General features: G+C 43.8%; 7 protein-coding genes across 7 annotated transcripts; 2 read left to right on the top strand and 5 right to left on the bottom strand.

Moving 5' to 3' along the window:
- Window positions 1-240: 240 nt before the first annotated feature.
- Window positions 241-1599, bottom strand: SERLADRAFT_469346 (uncharacterized protein; the record flags this gene model as incomplete). Its single annotated transcript, XM_007319141.1, has 3 exons — window positions 241-603; window positions 678-1239; window positions 1301-1599. The coding sequence occupies 3 exons, from the start codon at window positions 1493-1495 to the stop codon at window positions 464-466; spliced, it is 897 nt and encodes a 298-aa protein (XP_007319203.1).
- A 110-nt stretch (window positions 1600-1709) lies between these two features.
- SERLADRAFT_391390 (uncharacterized protein) lies at window positions 1710-1946 on the top strand (the record flags this gene model as incomplete). The annotated part of the gene is made up of 1 exon (XM_007319140.1): window positions 1710-1946. A coding segment is annotated over one exon (237 nt), but the record flags the coding sequence as incomplete, so codon positions are not given.
- A 691-nt stretch (window positions 1947-2637) lies between these two features.
- On the bottom strand, window positions 2638-3555 carry SERLADRAFT_469345 (uncharacterized protein; the record flags this gene model as incomplete). Its single annotated transcript, XM_007319139.1, has 1 exon — window positions 2638-3555. A coding segment is annotated over one exon (738 nt), but the record flags the coding sequence as incomplete, so codon positions are not given.
- Window positions 3556-3581: 26 nt separating this feature from the next.
- SERLADRAFT_391388 (uncharacterized protein) lies at window positions 3582-4084 on the bottom strand (the record flags this gene model as incomplete). Its single annotated transcript, XM_007319138.1, has 2 exons — window positions 3582-4015; window positions 4063-4084. A coding segment is annotated over one exon (307 nt), but the record flags the coding sequence as incomplete, so codon positions are not given.
- Window positions 4085-5330: 1246 nt separating this feature from the next.
- Window positions 5331-5900, bottom strand: SERLADRAFT_469343 (uncharacterized protein; the record flags this gene model as incomplete). Its single annotated transcript, XM_007319137.1, has 1 exon — window positions 5331-5900. A coding segment is annotated over one exon (309 nt), but the record flags the coding sequence as incomplete, so codon positions are not given.
- A 566-nt stretch (window positions 5901-6466) lies between these two features.
- Window positions 6467-7084, top strand: SERLADRAFT_391385 (uncharacterized protein; the record flags this gene model as incomplete). Its single annotated transcript, XM_007319136.1, has 3 exons — window positions 6467-6771; window positions 6822-7026; window positions 7047-7084. Coding segments are annotated over 2 exons (246 nt in total), but the record flags the coding sequence as incomplete, so codon positions are not given.
- A 1-nt stretch (window position 7085) lies between these two features.
- Window positions 7086-7552, bottom strand: SERLADRAFT_469338 (uncharacterized protein; the record flags this gene model as incomplete). The annotated part of the gene is made up of 1 exon (XM_007319135.1): window positions 7086-7552. The coding sequence occupies one exon, from the start codon at window positions 7392-7394 to the stop codon at window positions 7152-7154; it is 243 nt and encodes an 80-aa protein (XP_007319197.1).
- Window positions 7553-15902: the final 8350 nt, after the last annotated feature.

Below are 15902 nucleotides of genomic sequence, written 5' to 3'. Positions count from 1 at the left end.
GCAGCAGCGTTCACTATGTTTCAACGGAGAAACATAGCGAAACATAGCGAAAGACAGAGGAACATAGATTATAGAAAGACCTCCAAAGATTCGTCAATGTTGGAACCGATCACCAGTATACATCGGTCCCGAGGTCTTCAAATTAAATAAACGAAGGTCCACTTTTCGCTTCTATTCACGTACAAAGGCTCATTTCACTTTATCCTGAACTAGCAATGACTGCTCGCCCATATGGGCAATTGTTGTGACAGAGACGATTGATAGATATTACTAACAATACTATACATCCTAATGTTAAATATGTATATCCTTATGGCGAAGACTGGTAGTGTAAAATGAATGTGTTGCTCTACTGGAGGGATTATAAATGCATTTCTTGCTGCTGAAGCTGAAGGTCAACTTCAAACTTTCATCGAACACACCTCACCGTTCCCTTCTTTACTTTCGAAGAGATCATGACAGATCACGAAGTCTTTGAGGATGATCCACTCCACCATTTGCCTATCTTCTGCGTCGTATACCGCATGCTCTTACCTAGACCTGCGCTCACGAGACCCTTTAAGGTCTGCACAGTTGCCGGGTAGCGCACAATGTTGGCCATTTCTATTTGTTAGACACAATTAATATTATATTGCTCAGCATATGGGCACGCAAAGACAAAATATTATCAAACTTGCCTTCATTCAGTACTTTGCTCAAGCTTGGATCTCCCGCGACATTCAACCACCATACACCCTCGTCTGCCCCTCTCTTCATCGCACCATCCATCCGCTGGTCGTAATTTCTCCGTACCCTGCTAAGCAACTCTTCCGGCAGCTTCCTTAGATGCTTCACCCTCGCCTGCGAGCTCAGATCCTGCTCAATCACATTGCCCTCCCATCTGATACCAGGAAGACCGACGACGAGTCTCTGATACAATTCCGTAAACTGTGCCTCTTGTCTGCGAACGATATTGTCTACTTTGCCTCTGTTCTCTGCAGGGAGGAACATTCTGGGGTCACCAGAGTAGCTGATAGACGCGACGCGAGAGAAGAGGGAGGATGGGGTGAAGGTTTCTGGGAGCGTGAGGAGGGCTGCGCGCACAGCTGAAGTGAGATTGACTTGTTGAGTTAAACGAACCCGCGCATCGTCTTTGATGATTCGAATGGGTTTGTGTAAACGGCCAGCAAGATAGAGCGACCGCCAGTTAAGGAGATCAGAGCACAGTGTATCGACAGTAGTCACACCATATTTGATGTTCTACAAACAAATAGTCACATTCAAGTTATATATAAATAAACAACGTGATGGATGTACTCACCACGCCATGCATAGGAACAAAAGTATTGAACCATACTCCCGGAGTGATCTCCTGAACCTTTGATACAAAAGATGAACCCAGAGCTCGCGCGTGGAGCGGATAGTGGCTTGGATGTTGGTGAAGGTTAATCGAATGCCAGTGATCAGGATGGGTTACTGCGAAGATAAAGTCGAGCATGGGTGCCTGTGCACCCATGTCCTTCTTCTCTGCATACCCATCCTGGCCAAATACACCTGATCCATACGCAACAGCATATCGGATTGGAGCGTCAAAAGAGGCTACAATGTCCTCGAGCAGGGCACGTGTCGAGTCTGAAACTGGCAGAAGTTGGTTGCGACCAAAGGTTGCAGGAAGTGTGGGCAGAGCCTGGTGTTGGTGAGAGACCGCTGGACGTGGACGGGGGTAAAGACGTGACGGGCGAGATTTGGAGGCGGGGGATGGATGGGTGGAGCTAGAAGGCGAGGGAGGTGGGGGCGGAACGGGGTGCGAGCTAGTAACTTGTTCTGTAGACAAGAGACGAGACTGGGAAAAGCGAGCAAGCACGATGAGACGCTGGACTCTTGGAACAGGTCGTACTGCGAGCATTGTCGACGTCAAATACGAAGTGGAGCGACGAACACGACAGCTGAATGCGCTAGAAATCTAAGACTAGGATATTGGTTCTAGTGCTACAGAGGAAATGATGTGGTTGAGGAAAGAAAAGCTATGGGCTTGAATGTTGACTGACAAGATTGCACTAAAAGCTGGAGAACGTTGTGAAAGATGTGATCGCTCACACCCTGCGAAACGAGCAACATCCGTACGGCATCACGGCACCAGCTCGGCATCCACCCGTCAACGACGCAAAACAGTAGAGTTGTAACACCTACGAGCCTACAGTGTAGCTGCTGAGGACTCGGTATAACGTTACCAATAGCATGTAGGTACAGGAAAAGACATGTCGATCAGTCCTTTTTCAGCTGACTGACTTTTATCACACTAGACAACTAGATACAAATAAGAAAGAAGATCCTGATACACCCCAGTTACAGTATGGCATGAAGACTGGGGGGAAAACAAGTAGACATGCGAATACCTTATCAAGAGAGAGGGCCTATATATATCCAGATAATTATATTGGCACGGATACACGGAGATGATAGTATGTCCACTTACCACCCACTGCCTATACATATTCGAGAGACGCACCTTCCTGCAGAGCCGATATAAAGCTGCTTATATCCAAGTCTTCAAGGTCAGTCCTGGCTGATAATAATCCGTGATCACCATCGACCATCCTTTCCACAGTGACGTGTTCCTTCAACCACTTCAGATTGTCCCGCGAGAAGTGATTGCCGATGATGCGAACGGTCTGAAGCTGGCTTCCCAGACTTGAGCGAGACCGCACGACGTCACGAAGCCAGTTGAAATCGCTACCGTCATATGATAGAACCTCCAATGTAGGCCAGAGGGGTGCATGTGGTAGAACCAGCGGTGCCCCCTCACGATGGAGCCGAGCAGCAGGCAAAAAATAGTGGCCGTCACTCTTAGCCAGCTGGAGTTCTCGAACCGAACTAAACAACTGGTAAAAGTTATCCGCCAGAGGTTCGCGTCCAGAACGGCAGCCAGTGACGCGCAACGTATGCAGCAGGACGAACGTGGTTGGATTAGAACGGAGGGCAAATATATTTAAAGCTCTCCCGATCGCGTCAACAAGCTCAAGGTATGTCAATGCGGGGGTTTCAATACAGCGCACAAAGCTTGCAAGGCGCCCGCTGTGAAACCTGCGAGACCATCGGAGCGCTAACGAACGGAGTGACTCGATGTGGATGACGTTTTCTGGCCTAGCGTCATCTGGTAAAGAAAAGTCGTTGCCTTCAAGAATGAGCTCCTGCAAGTTCGTGCAGGAGGAAAGAAAGACCTTGAAAGCAGGCCAGCCTGCGTTTATGGGTCGAGAATTTCGAGAATCGAGTTTGAGGTATAGGGTGGTAAGTGGAATAAAACCCCGTGTTTGGATAATAGTGAGTAAAGAAGGTGAGTTAAAGATGCCAGCACCATTGAACCGCAAGGACTCCAAGCTTGACCGCTTTGCTGCCATGAATATTGCGAAAACTATCGTGGCCACCCAATCACAATAGGAAGCAACACCAGTGACTCCGCAACTATGTCCAGTAAAAGTGAACTCGAGATGCTTTAGATGAATTACACAGGAATTAATGATACTTCCGATTCGGAAAAAATTGCCCCCGAGGGCAAGTAAATGCCGCGTCAATGGTCACTGAGAGTTCGTGGACATTTCTGGAGTCCAACAACGAAGAGATCGTTTTGAAATCGCAACCACCTAGGTTTGAGATAAAAACGAATGCGTGTATTTGCATATCACCGGACCTTTGCAGACATAATGTAGGTAAGTTGAGTGGCCTATCGTCGGATATTACCACCGTGGTCCAAATGATAGGCAGATGGAGTGCCACTTCTCGCCAATGGCGATTGACGCTAGAAACAATACATGGGAAAGGGATGTCTCGATATTCCTGAAATGACGTTGGTCTTGCTGCACCTGCTGTGAATATAGCTGCCAGTATTTCGTTGGGTAAAGTCTGGATGGGAATAGTCCAGGAAGGCTGATAGGGTTTAACCAGCGCCATCATGACAAAGGTACTATAGTTGCTTGCATTAAAGAATGAACTTTATATATGCAGGCTATAACCTGCTAAACGTTCCGTGCTGAGAGACTGGGGATAGCGTGAGCTTTGAAAGGACAAGGACAGATACTTACTTACAGACTTGGATATCCAACTGTACAAGTCGCGACCAACACGAGGCAAGATAATAAGTAATATTGGACTGTGAGAAACCAAAACTGACTGTTATGTTTTTAAGCTCCGCGAGACCTGTACTGTTGTAACGACAGTTTGACCTCTCACTGGCACGGTTTCTCACTGTAGTACACTGTGTACGACATATGATCATAAGGAGTATACAGCCAGCTGATATTTATCAACATGCCGTTTCAATACCATATCTAGCAAGGCTCACATGATCCCGCATGTATATATACCACTGTCCATAAATATGAAGCAAGCCACAAATGCCTCCTACGGTATATGGTGCATATGCAGCATCCAATGTTTATAGATGGAGTTGACGCGTTGACGAGTTGGATGTGCGTTTTAAATGATCATTGGAAAAATGTCGAGTGAGCGCGATGGGACATGAGTAAAAGGATTAAATCAGCACTCCTTTCTTGAATATCAAAAAACTGCTCACCCAACAAGCGCACCCACAGGCCCCCTCAACTCCTCCCCCACAATATCTCCAGCTTCAAACACCTCCTCTCGTACACTGAACAGGAGCGTAGCACAACGAGAGGTAATGCGCAAACACGCCAGTTGGTTCATCTATTTCCAAAAAAGGGTTAATATGGTATTTCCGAGATAAAATTCAAAGAAAAGGGTGTCAACCTCACATCAACCATCTGAACCCCCTCCCGCACCGCCAACAACGCCTTCGCAGCCAGCCTCCTCCAACCTAGGGATAGGCGCAAACTTCAACGCATCAGCACCCAATGACAGCGCCTCGTGGGTGATATCAACTGCGGTGTGGGCTATGGAGGAGAGGTGGGGGTGGGACGTAGAGATCAATGTGTAGTGGTGGTGTGGGGTGAGATGGAGGAGGGACAGAGGGGAGAGATGCGAGTGTGGTGGGTGGAAGGATGGAGGATAGTGCTTGGGCTACGTGCTGCACGAAAACGATGAATCAGTAACTGCTCATGTTCAAGATGAAAGAAAAAAAGCAGACAGTCGACCAAACGATGCTGCAAAGTGAAAAGAAAGAACGTACATCACGGGTAACAATCCAGCCTTTGAATGAGCCTACAAAAATGCGCCAAGCCATGCGCCGCATGACCGCCTTCGTACTGCGCGTCTGCCGCGTCCTCTTCGAGCTCAAGCTGCTTCTTTGATTTGCAATTTATGGGCCGACGGAGGAGATGATTTGTTTCGTTCGATGGACATCTCCTTGTCACGCTCGCGGGCTGTGGAAGAAGAGGCGCGACTATGTGCGAGCCAACCGCCTCCCGACGACGAGGAAGAAGTCGACTTGCTCTTGTCCTTGTCCTTCTTCTCCTTGCCACCTTCTGAAGGCTCCTTGTTGCGGGTGAAGAAAGAAATATGACCGCAAGGGCTAAATCCACCTCGCTGCATGCCCTTCTTTGTGGTTGTGCCTCTGTCAACGCTTGCCCCGCGTTTCTCAGCTACTTGGGCAACATCCAGGGAGGTGGGAGAAGTAGGACTGGGAGAAGATTTTGGGGAGGTTGGCCTAGAAGGGAGGACATCAGCAACCTCGCCCCATGTGCGCATGGTCCATTGGTCCCATTCTTGCCCCACCAGTGATTGCTGATTGCGCCTGGCAGGGGAGTGAGATGTTCTAATAGCTCACCTAGTTGCTTCGGACGCAGAGAAGGCTATCCTACTGGAACAACTTCAGGTTATAAGAGCTGAAAATGATTCCCTGCGTGTTCAATCCGAAGAGGCATATCGGGAGCTCAATCACACCCGTACTCAAATGACTACATACAGGAAGCAGAGCGAGAAATGGGAGCTGAGATGGGCCGAGGAGGCTCGTCAGTACATATATATGGAGACGCTGTTTGCCAGCATCTCAGGTGGATTTGGTACGCATAGAAAGTACTTACTTAGGATAGTCCATCTCAAACACCATCTATTATTCGGTTAGAGGACTCATGCATCATGCCCCGGTCATGGCATTACTACCGTAGCAGTTATAGCAGTTATCCGTGTAGACGTCTCAGCTGAAATTTGGTGTTGTAATAATAATAATAATATCAGCTGACTGTAACTCAAGCGCCACCCATTTGGGGGTACCTGCGGAACTCTTATGAACACTACATACAACACTTAGTTCTTCACCATGATGCTATACAGAGGCGATGCCACACGTCCCCCATCATCGTCCTATTATTTCTCAAATGCTAGTCCTCCCCCTATAGCTTCCTCTGTACCTACAAAGGATGCCAAACAGCTACGCCATCATGACAGTCATGGGCGTGTAGCTGTGCGTCGTAACCAACAACTTGTTCACCATGGTGGTGGCAAACCTGGTTTAAAAGATGATATCAAAGCACAAGAAGGACATCCCCATTCTCATGGACCAGAGCCAGAGTCAGAATACCCTTCCACTGAGGCTCAAAGCCCTGTGCTGAGGTCCGACTCTTGGGCAGCAATGGCCAACAAGGCTCTGACTTATTTCTCTGCCAAAGCCTGCAGCCAAGCACAGAGTGTTATCGACAAAAAGGTACGGAAATGTGCAATAGAGATTTTTCCCAAGTTCCGAGGGAAATATATCGTGCACACGCTGATTATCTCGCGGCATCTACCCTAAACCTAACAGCTCACATTCTGCAACGTTGGTTATTCAGCCTTACACAAGATGCTCAGTAGTCTTGAAAAGGAAGATACCATCTCCTTAAAGTAGTTTTACGCTCATCTGATACTATCAACCACTAATAATCCCACAACAGATATCATTGGGACTCTACATCGCACCGCTTGATCATGTTCGGTCCTCCCTCTCCTACTCATGAAGAATCGACAAGGTACATATATTTTACACTCGACACTGTTATCAGGGCCCAGAATATAGCTGTCGGCATGAACTACGCTTCTAATCCGCGAGGGAAGTTGGGTGTGAGTCCTGGATCGAACTTCCAATTATACAGTCTTAGGAGTGATGGGAGTAAAAAGATTTTGGGCCACTATACGCCAGATCTATCTGTATATCGATCGGGGAGGAATCTCATCTTCTTCGTGGAGACGTGTGTCTTCAAGGAACTAATCAAAAACTTGTTTTATCAGCACATCAGAAGAATAAAAGAAAAACTGACACTCACTTCCAAGCTATCAAGGGCACAAGGCCATCCTTGACAAGCTAGTTGGTGTCCCACTTCACCAGTGTCCCGGAAGGTCTTCTGCATGTGCCCGATGGTCCGTTGACTGATTCCTAGGTAACGGCTAACATGTCTGTCCGAGAGGCCATGGATGCAAGACAATTCGTACACTAGTATCTTCTGCTCCTTGGGAATATGGCGCTGCATGTTGGTTGAGGGTTGACTAGTCTCTCCCAGACACTTTGGGTTCTTCCTGAAAATATACACTCCGCTGAAGTCCGCCTGCACACTAACTCATAGGATAGGTCTATCTTTATGAAATCAGCTGTAAATCGCTCGAATTGAATCACAAAAAGTATGTATGGGAACAGATCAACAATCATGAGCAAACAAGCAGACGGAACAATTTGATGGCGGTAATGGGTGACAGCAAACATGCCGCCCTCCCTAGGGAGAACAGGAAAAGAAAAGAAACAAAATGGGGATCTATATTTTGATGGTTAGCGAGCTGCATACCCAGGGTAGGTAGGAGCGACGACGCAAAAGCATCGCTAACCTGCAAAGTTAGGATGTGCTCACCATTCTAAGAAGTTTGAAATGCCGCTGATGCCTCTTTTTGGGAAGTAAAGTGAATGAATGCTGCATGTAAAGCAGGCTTGTCTTGAATATACGGTGCAAGAATTTGCGCATGCCAACGTAAGTATATCAGGAATGCATTACTTTGCCATCTACCTTTGGCCTTCATAACTTCAAATGGAACTCCACAAAGGAGATATTCAAGTGTAGTGCCAATTCGCAAGCTGTGTCCTGAAAAGTGGGGTAATTGTTTTGCAGTGAGAGTGTGGGATGAATAATGGGGCTGTTGATGGTAGGCAAAGGTGCAATCACTGGCTTGTGGCTTATTAACCCCAATGTGGTTGTTCCATGCCACTAATGGATCACAAGGACCTTGTTGTTAAAGAATAGTACATGGAATATTTACTCCTTATATACTGAATAATAGCAGTCAGGCTAGAAAGAGAGAAAGGTACAAGAGTGGCCTGACTAAATGGTTGACCAATAAGAGAAAAGGGAAGTGGTCCGATCTATTGTATTTTACTAATTGTGTGAGAGAGAGTCTTGGTAAGAGATGTATGATTGGCTGGATCAGTAAGCCCATGAGAAGGTGCTGAGTCATAGCCTATATTGCTGATTAATATCTCTCCAAAGTATTCCCGGACATAGCATTGGATCATTGCTATGTCATCTGGATATCTTCTCGAGGGTCTACAACGGTTCTCCTTTGTTGTAAGTACGATAGGAGTATGAATGGAAAATAAGAAGAAGAAAGATAAGAGTAATAAGATACTGGCTGTGATCTCTAGTCCTAGGGCGAGAGGGGTGACGGGGAATGAGTTGGATAACCACGACATGATGGGAATGCAATGAGAAAAATTGATTCCTCACAGACGTTGGGATTGAATTTGCTGACTGAGGTGACAATAAATTCTCCTAGGCGCGCAGCTGTGAAGAACATTATGCAAGCAAAAAAAAGCTGCATCAATGTAAGCTGATTGGCTCGCACATCTGACCTCATGCCACATCACGCTACATTATTGCTACATCCTGGAATTCTGTTGTTTCTATATAACCCTGTTGTTTGCTGTCATGTACAATAGACTAGCCTTTCCCTCTTTTCTATTGTAGCTTGATTCCAATTCTGTGTTCTCCTTCTCATTCAGTGTTGTCCACCTTGTGGTGGTCTTCCACTTTTTTTTTTGAATTGCCGATCAAATAAAATCTGCCAAACTGTCCCGCCATTTGTCCATAGCTGTGCCTCTCACAACAAGAAGCCATTCTTGCAGATACCAACCGGAACCTGTAAAACCACCCGGAACCAATTCCGACTCCTCCCAATATCTCACAACCCCAGTAGTGACCATGAGTCACTCAAGGAAAGATGCTACAGTCAATGACAATACTGCCAATAAACTGCCCAGGTTAACCTCAGGTGATGTCACTCCTGAGGTTCTCATTGCATGGGAAGATACTTGTAAATCATATTGTATGCACAAAGATATTGATGAAGAAACCCAAGTTAAACATATTGCCTATTCTATGACGGACTCACATATCAAAACTTGGTTTTGTCTCAATAAGCCACAATTTTTCATCCTCACCTTTGACAAATTCCTTATCCAGCTCCGTGATAAATGGCTCCTGAGAGATTGGGACACCATCATGAGGAAGAAAATACTCAACTCCTGTAAGGCTCTCGTCATTTCTATGAATGGGTGGTTGAATGTCAAGACCAAAATTTGCTCCTTCGTGACTCTCCCTTACACCTCTCTGATAACAACATCAACCACCAACTCAAAGCAAATATGCATGATGATCTTGCCTATGAGTGCCAAAACAAACACGTTAATGATGAACCCAATCTCTTCTACTGGGTCGAACAAAACCTTGATGACTGTAGGCAACAAGACCTCACCCAGCATAAAAAACTTGCAGATGCTGCCTACCAGTGTGAGGCAATATTAAACTATAACAAAAACAACACCTGTCTCTGATTGCACTTGCAGGGAGTAAGGGGTACAATGAGCTTGAGGTCAACAGATGCTAGAGACTATAGCAAGTAGAGGACTGGGAGTAAACTCAAGAGTTTCTGATGAGGAGTAAAGCGGGTTATTCAAGTAATAAAAAGCTAAAGAACGATACATGAGTACATAGGGTTTTTATAGCTAATTGTCTATCTCTCAGACCAGAAGTAGAATAAAAGAAAAGTGGTCTGAGGGTGAAACTATCCAATAAGAAAAAGAACAACTATCATACAACTTCAGGGATTAATCAGCAGGTGAGAAAATGTACTAATAATAGGTAGTGTCATACATGTTCAGAAACCGTATCCTCATGATGAAGTACAATCCTGACTAAAGTGTCTATTAATATATCCAGGCACTGATGGGACTTGGAGCTGGTTGGCAAGATCTCAGCTACTAGTCTTTACCCATTGTGCTGGCTGGCTGGGAGTACTACCCAGTCTCTGATCTGCAATATGAAGTGGTAACAATGGTTAAGAAAGCCTGTTAGGGCTATGAGAAGCAAGATGGCAAAGGATACATCTAGCCCTAGAGCCAGAGGTGTAATGGGGGAAGTGTCTGAGAACCAAGATATGGAACAAAAAGATAAGAAAATGTAAATGGTCCTTACACCATCATTGTTCTCTCCATAAACAACACTCATTGAGCTAATAATGCTATGAATTAACTTCATTGGTTATGTGATCATTTGTTTTGGATGTCATACACTACACCCTGTCACCGGAATGGAATATTATTGTCAGCCCTGCAAACGGATGTTGAAGACTTTCTTATCAATTATCATCCCTTGCTATACTGTTTCTGAATGACACGACTAGATCAAGCACACATCAACATGTTTTGTAATTGCAAGAATATACCTGTCTGGAAAACTTGTATATCAACCACTACAACCAGCTATCTTATTGTAATCCTTATGCTGCTAACTGGACAGACATTGACAGCCTAGTAATATGGTTGCATCAAGGTTGCATTCTGCTACAAATGAGATGTTTTTCTGACTTGTTATGGTCAACCGTGTTAAGTCATGCTAAACTGTAGCCACATTGATGCCCACATATCAACTCCGCCTGGTTATGCCAGTGTCTCCCCAATTTCCTGATGAAGTGCCTTGATTATGTGAGCTCCGTTGTCATGCACCAAAGTTTTGATTGGTAGCATGGACAGGTGTCAATAATGAAGCAAATATTCAAAAAGACTCGCCTTTGCACCACACAGGCACAGTGCCACGTGGAATAGTAATTAATATTGACTTTTTTGAACTTGTGGCTGATCAGCACCACCTCTATTAGGCAATCCAGTTGCGCTCACCTTTGCTTTCCATTCAGTATTTTATTTTCCGTGTTTCGGCATTTTAGCAAATTTTTGCGTCGCCACTGGCTACACATTGCATTGTGCCCTCACCTTCATTGTTTCCCTTACTCCCCTTCCTTTTCCTAGCCCCACCATGGGTCCCTTACTCTCTTTTTATTCTCACCTGACAATCGCTTCTGGATCCCTATTCTAGTCCATTTCCTCGTCACCTCCACCCTCCTCCTCCTACTTGTCTTCTTTGCTCCCCCACCATACCTGATATCACCACTTTCTATCTGCTTCCGTCGCCAATCCATCAACCACCATGTGCCACTGCTGATATCAGCAAAGCCCCGGTGGCTGGTCCAAATTGGGCAACAGGTCCATCTTCATGATGTCGATCTTCCATCATATACTATCAAATCATTGGTCACTCGTCCCACCTGGTTGGAACATGGGTGGGTAGTTTTTGAGCTGGAGAAGGTTCATCCCCTTGCGTCACCTATGTACATCGCTGTCCCATTCACTTGGGTACATTTATCTTTTGTCCATCATCTCCGCTACAGCTACACCTACCACACGCTGCCTGGGACCCACTTGTTCCAAATTGAACTACTCCCCTCCCTCCCTTGTTTGACCAGGTGATCCAATACAACCAGTCCATTTGTAAGGCCATGGAACCGTCGGATTTGGACTAGGTGGTGGACCGGTGGCTCCAGTTTCTTTTTTTTTTCAGCAGAACATTCATTTACAGTGCGATTATTTTTGATTTTTGAATCATTTTATGGACACATATTTTTTTAAAATGCCTGACTGACAATAAAGGAACTGTGTTGATACTGATATTGTTTTTCTTTGCCCTTTTTTACTGCATCTTCCCATGACATCATGATTTTCTTGCTCTCTTTCTGCTATTGGACTTTACTTTATGGCTATACAAACCTGTAACATTACTTACACAGCATTCATTGTTCTATCCCTTTCTTTTCCTTATTTTGACGATCTTATCCTGTACTACCTATGCAGGATTTGTCAGCGTACATTCCTTCCTTCATGTTCTTTCTCATTCTTTTTGCACAGCTATACTGTGCATAGCCTACCTTTCTTTTACTATATAAACCCCTGTATTTTACCTTGTAAAATAACAACAAGAACTCCAATCCAGACTTCTTCTCTAAATCTCAAGTTCACTACTCTGCTACTTGTGATCCAGTGTGGTCACAACACTTCCCACTGCTACCACTGTTAACTGCTGTCATTGTCACTTGTCACTTTTCAAAGTCATTGTCACCCCTTTCGATTAGAGTCCTTCTGAGGACTACAGTCTGTGCGTCAGGAGCCTACTATCACTGGGAACTTCATCACCTCGTCACTTTGTCATTCTCAAACCTACCTTGTGCTACTATTAGCAAGGTAGTGCTTGTCTATACTCGCCACAAAGCCCCTATCTTCTACATTCCAGCTCTCCCTCCTCCTCAAAACCCACACCCATACATCCCTGGGTTTTACTTTGAAGGATCATTATACGTACCACCCCACAAACAACCAGACCACTCCACTATTCTAGGAGGCAAAGCCCCCACACAAGTTCCATGGAATCTGGGATTGTGTGTTAGTTTGTTTTTGTGTGTGGTTTTCTAACAACAGTTCTCATCATCAACACCGTGGGTGAAATACTGCAGTCTTATAATGACTGGTATTTAAGGTAAACATAACAGAGTGCTCTCTCTGCCTTCATGATGGTTAGCCACAAAGTCAGGTTATGGTTTCTTTGTTGATTTGGTTGTGAGTCTTAACTTCACTTCAACCTTCAGTGTTTCAGCTTTGCTTATGGCGTATGGGCTGCAATATTTTGCCACATATGCCTTATACATCCGGTCTTTCAAAATTTGAATTTGCTATGCAGTGCCCCGTTCTTCTCACTCGACCACCATCATGTCAAAGTACATCAAATTTTTACCAACACAGATAGTCCAGTAATAATCCAAGTACATTGATATATCATCTTTACTGATATTTTAACAGTAACACAGACTAACACATTGTACTACAGCCTTTGTTGATGGTTTGCTTCCAACTGAATCAGACCCAATGGCTAACACTTGGAGTAAATCATCAAAGCAGGAATGAATATCATGGTATGGTTAAATTGTTATCATTGATACTGTAAAGTTGTGACAAGCTTTTCAAGACAGAATAAATTTGTTATGTCATTGTTATAGGTTTATAGTAATATTATACTTTGCTACTGCAGTTTCACCAAACCAATGATGATACAATCAATTCACAAAAATGATATTGATATCTGCAAACATGTAAAGTTAGAAAAATCATCTACATCAGTGAATTGAGGAAAATAGTGTAACACCATATACAGGTCTGATAATAAACACATTTACCATCTTTTGCATAATAATTATCACTATCTTTGCATCAGCAACTAAGGTCATACAAGGCCAAGAAACCTGATTGATAAAACACATATGTTGTTCAGTTCACAGATTCCCTATTAAATATGTACTCAGATATAACATTGTAGTGGGTTGTATTTGCTATGAAAATAACAGTTGTTGGTCTTGAAGTCAGCATGTTGTATCATGCTAATAACAATGTACAGATAAGTATTCAGTGGAACAGTAGCATATAAAACTTGTAAACTTGTCTTTGTTGCCATGTTGAAAGCCATTTATGAACCAAAAATCACAGAAAGTGAATGGCAAAAAGTGAATTATCAGGAGAAATCTACATCTGGATAACAAATTGAATATAATTTATCATGGTAGGTAGTATCAGCTAATATTTTCTTGAAAGTAGCACAATCACTTAAAATTCCTGATGCTGGGTTTGGTCTCATACAATTTATCTTTCTTGTTGGTCATTACAATCTTGCATATAAACTGTGGTATTAGGAAATATGTGGAAAATCTAATCCAACTGAAAAACATCAATGTGCCGGCTGAAACTGCCAACAAAAGTAAGTAAACTTTGAGATTAAATTGCATCATGATGTTCTTGATTTCTGATCACGAAGGCATGTTTAGATAATGAGTACAGGACCAGAAACAGTATTGAGAGAGCTGTGCCGATAAGTCTAGATGGCACAAGTGCTACAACAAATACAGTCAGTCACTGTAATCCTGGAGCCATCAATCACTTTTAGAGCAGCTTTAGTCTTTCATAAACTACTGTGACGTGCCCAGAAAATGGCATGTCTTCAATTTAGAATAATACAATACAGCAGGTCCACACATTTTGTGCATGCGGTCTATGATACAGTTTCATGATTTGTGGTGAGTTCATTGCATCAATCTCATCTTTGTCATAACTTTGGGCACTCATATAAATCATCTTGCCTTCACTCGAGCCCTGCAACTTTGTTATATTATCATCATCAGGGATGATTCATGTTAGCGGTTGGGCCTGGCTCTCAAACCAGCATACAGGTACACATCCTTGCATGCTGCACCAAATCCTTAAACAAAGTATCTCATAGAAAAAGACATATATATACTCAGATAGCCATGTAATTTGTATGCATAAATAGCCACTATTAGCTGAAGAACAATTTTTGCAGATCATATATATTATTTAAATGAAGGACTAGCTTATTATCATCTGCAATTCATTCTTTGATGGAAGGAGTAGCAACAGTAGTATATTCAAATGTGATTAATGACATATAATGTAGTATTTCTATTGCAAGACACTAACTAGCTTGTGCTGGCACGGGTCTCATGATTGGCGGAGTTGTGACATTGTGCGCGATACAGAATAGTTCTGCACTATTTCTTCAGTCAGCTAAATGTGTCAATTCTTACCAAACACCTTGCTAATAAAGTTGTGAGTAAAAATTTGCAAAAAACACCAGAAACCACTTGCCAGGTCCACCATAGCAATAGTTTGTCAACTCTCTCCTGAGCTTCATCTCCAGGAACATTGTCAAAATAATCTACAATGTTGTTATAAAAAACCTCATAGTCAAAGTCTCTATCAATACTTCGCTAGGAGTTCACACTCGAGAGTGTGAAACATATGGAAAAACTCACCTGTACAGCAGTGTATGCAATAGAACAAGGTGTTACAGATTTCATGTTCAATAAAGGGGCAACATGGCCTTGCATGGACCTGTCACTTGCATGAGCATGACACTTTGCAGCAATAACAGTGCCAAAGCCATCACCATTGCGCTCCACTTCACGTGCTGACAATGGAGAAGTGAAGATAAACTTGTAGCTGTAAAAACCAAGAGTTAGTTACTCTGGTGCATACAGAACACACTATAAGGAAGATGATGAGGGAGTGGTTACCCCTTGAGCTGCAGAGAGTTTGTTGGTATTCAACAGGAGGACTCGCTGAGGAGTCTCCTGGATCTATTGGGGTATATATACTGTTACGATAACACAATTTTCGGACCTTTCCTTTATTTTCATTCTCCGCTCTAACCTTGTACTTTAGCTTTCACACATGGTGACCACGCGGCACTTCCCCTTTTGTCCAAACTCCTCTATCTCTTGCCACATTGCCTTTCTTCTTATTATTAGAAACACCTCTCTTACACCTTCAAATGGCCAAACGGACACATGATAATGCTCTCTGCTCCCAAAGTAGATGAGGTATCTAGTTTCCTAGACTAACAACTTACGAAGGGTTACATCAGACCTTCCAAAAGTCCTATGAGACTCCCCGGCGTTCTTCATTCGTAAAAAGGATGGAAAAACGCGAATGATTATGGGGTATCACTACGTAAATGAGGACACTGAGCAAGAATCCGAACCTCTGGCTTTGATTGTTCACTATAGTGGACAAATTGGCTGGCGCCAAGATTCTGACTAAAATGGAT

Source organism: Serpula lacrymans, assembly GCF_000218685.1.
Source record: "Serpula lacrymans var. lacrymans S7.9 unplaced genomic scaffold SERLAscaffold_8, whole genome shotgun sequence".
Classification (NCBI taxonomy): domain Eukaryota; kingdom Fungi; phylum Basidiomycota; class Agaricomycetes; order Boletales; family Serpulaceae; genus Serpula; species Serpula lacrymans.
This window is presented reverse-complemented; position numbering and strand designations above follow the sequence as displayed.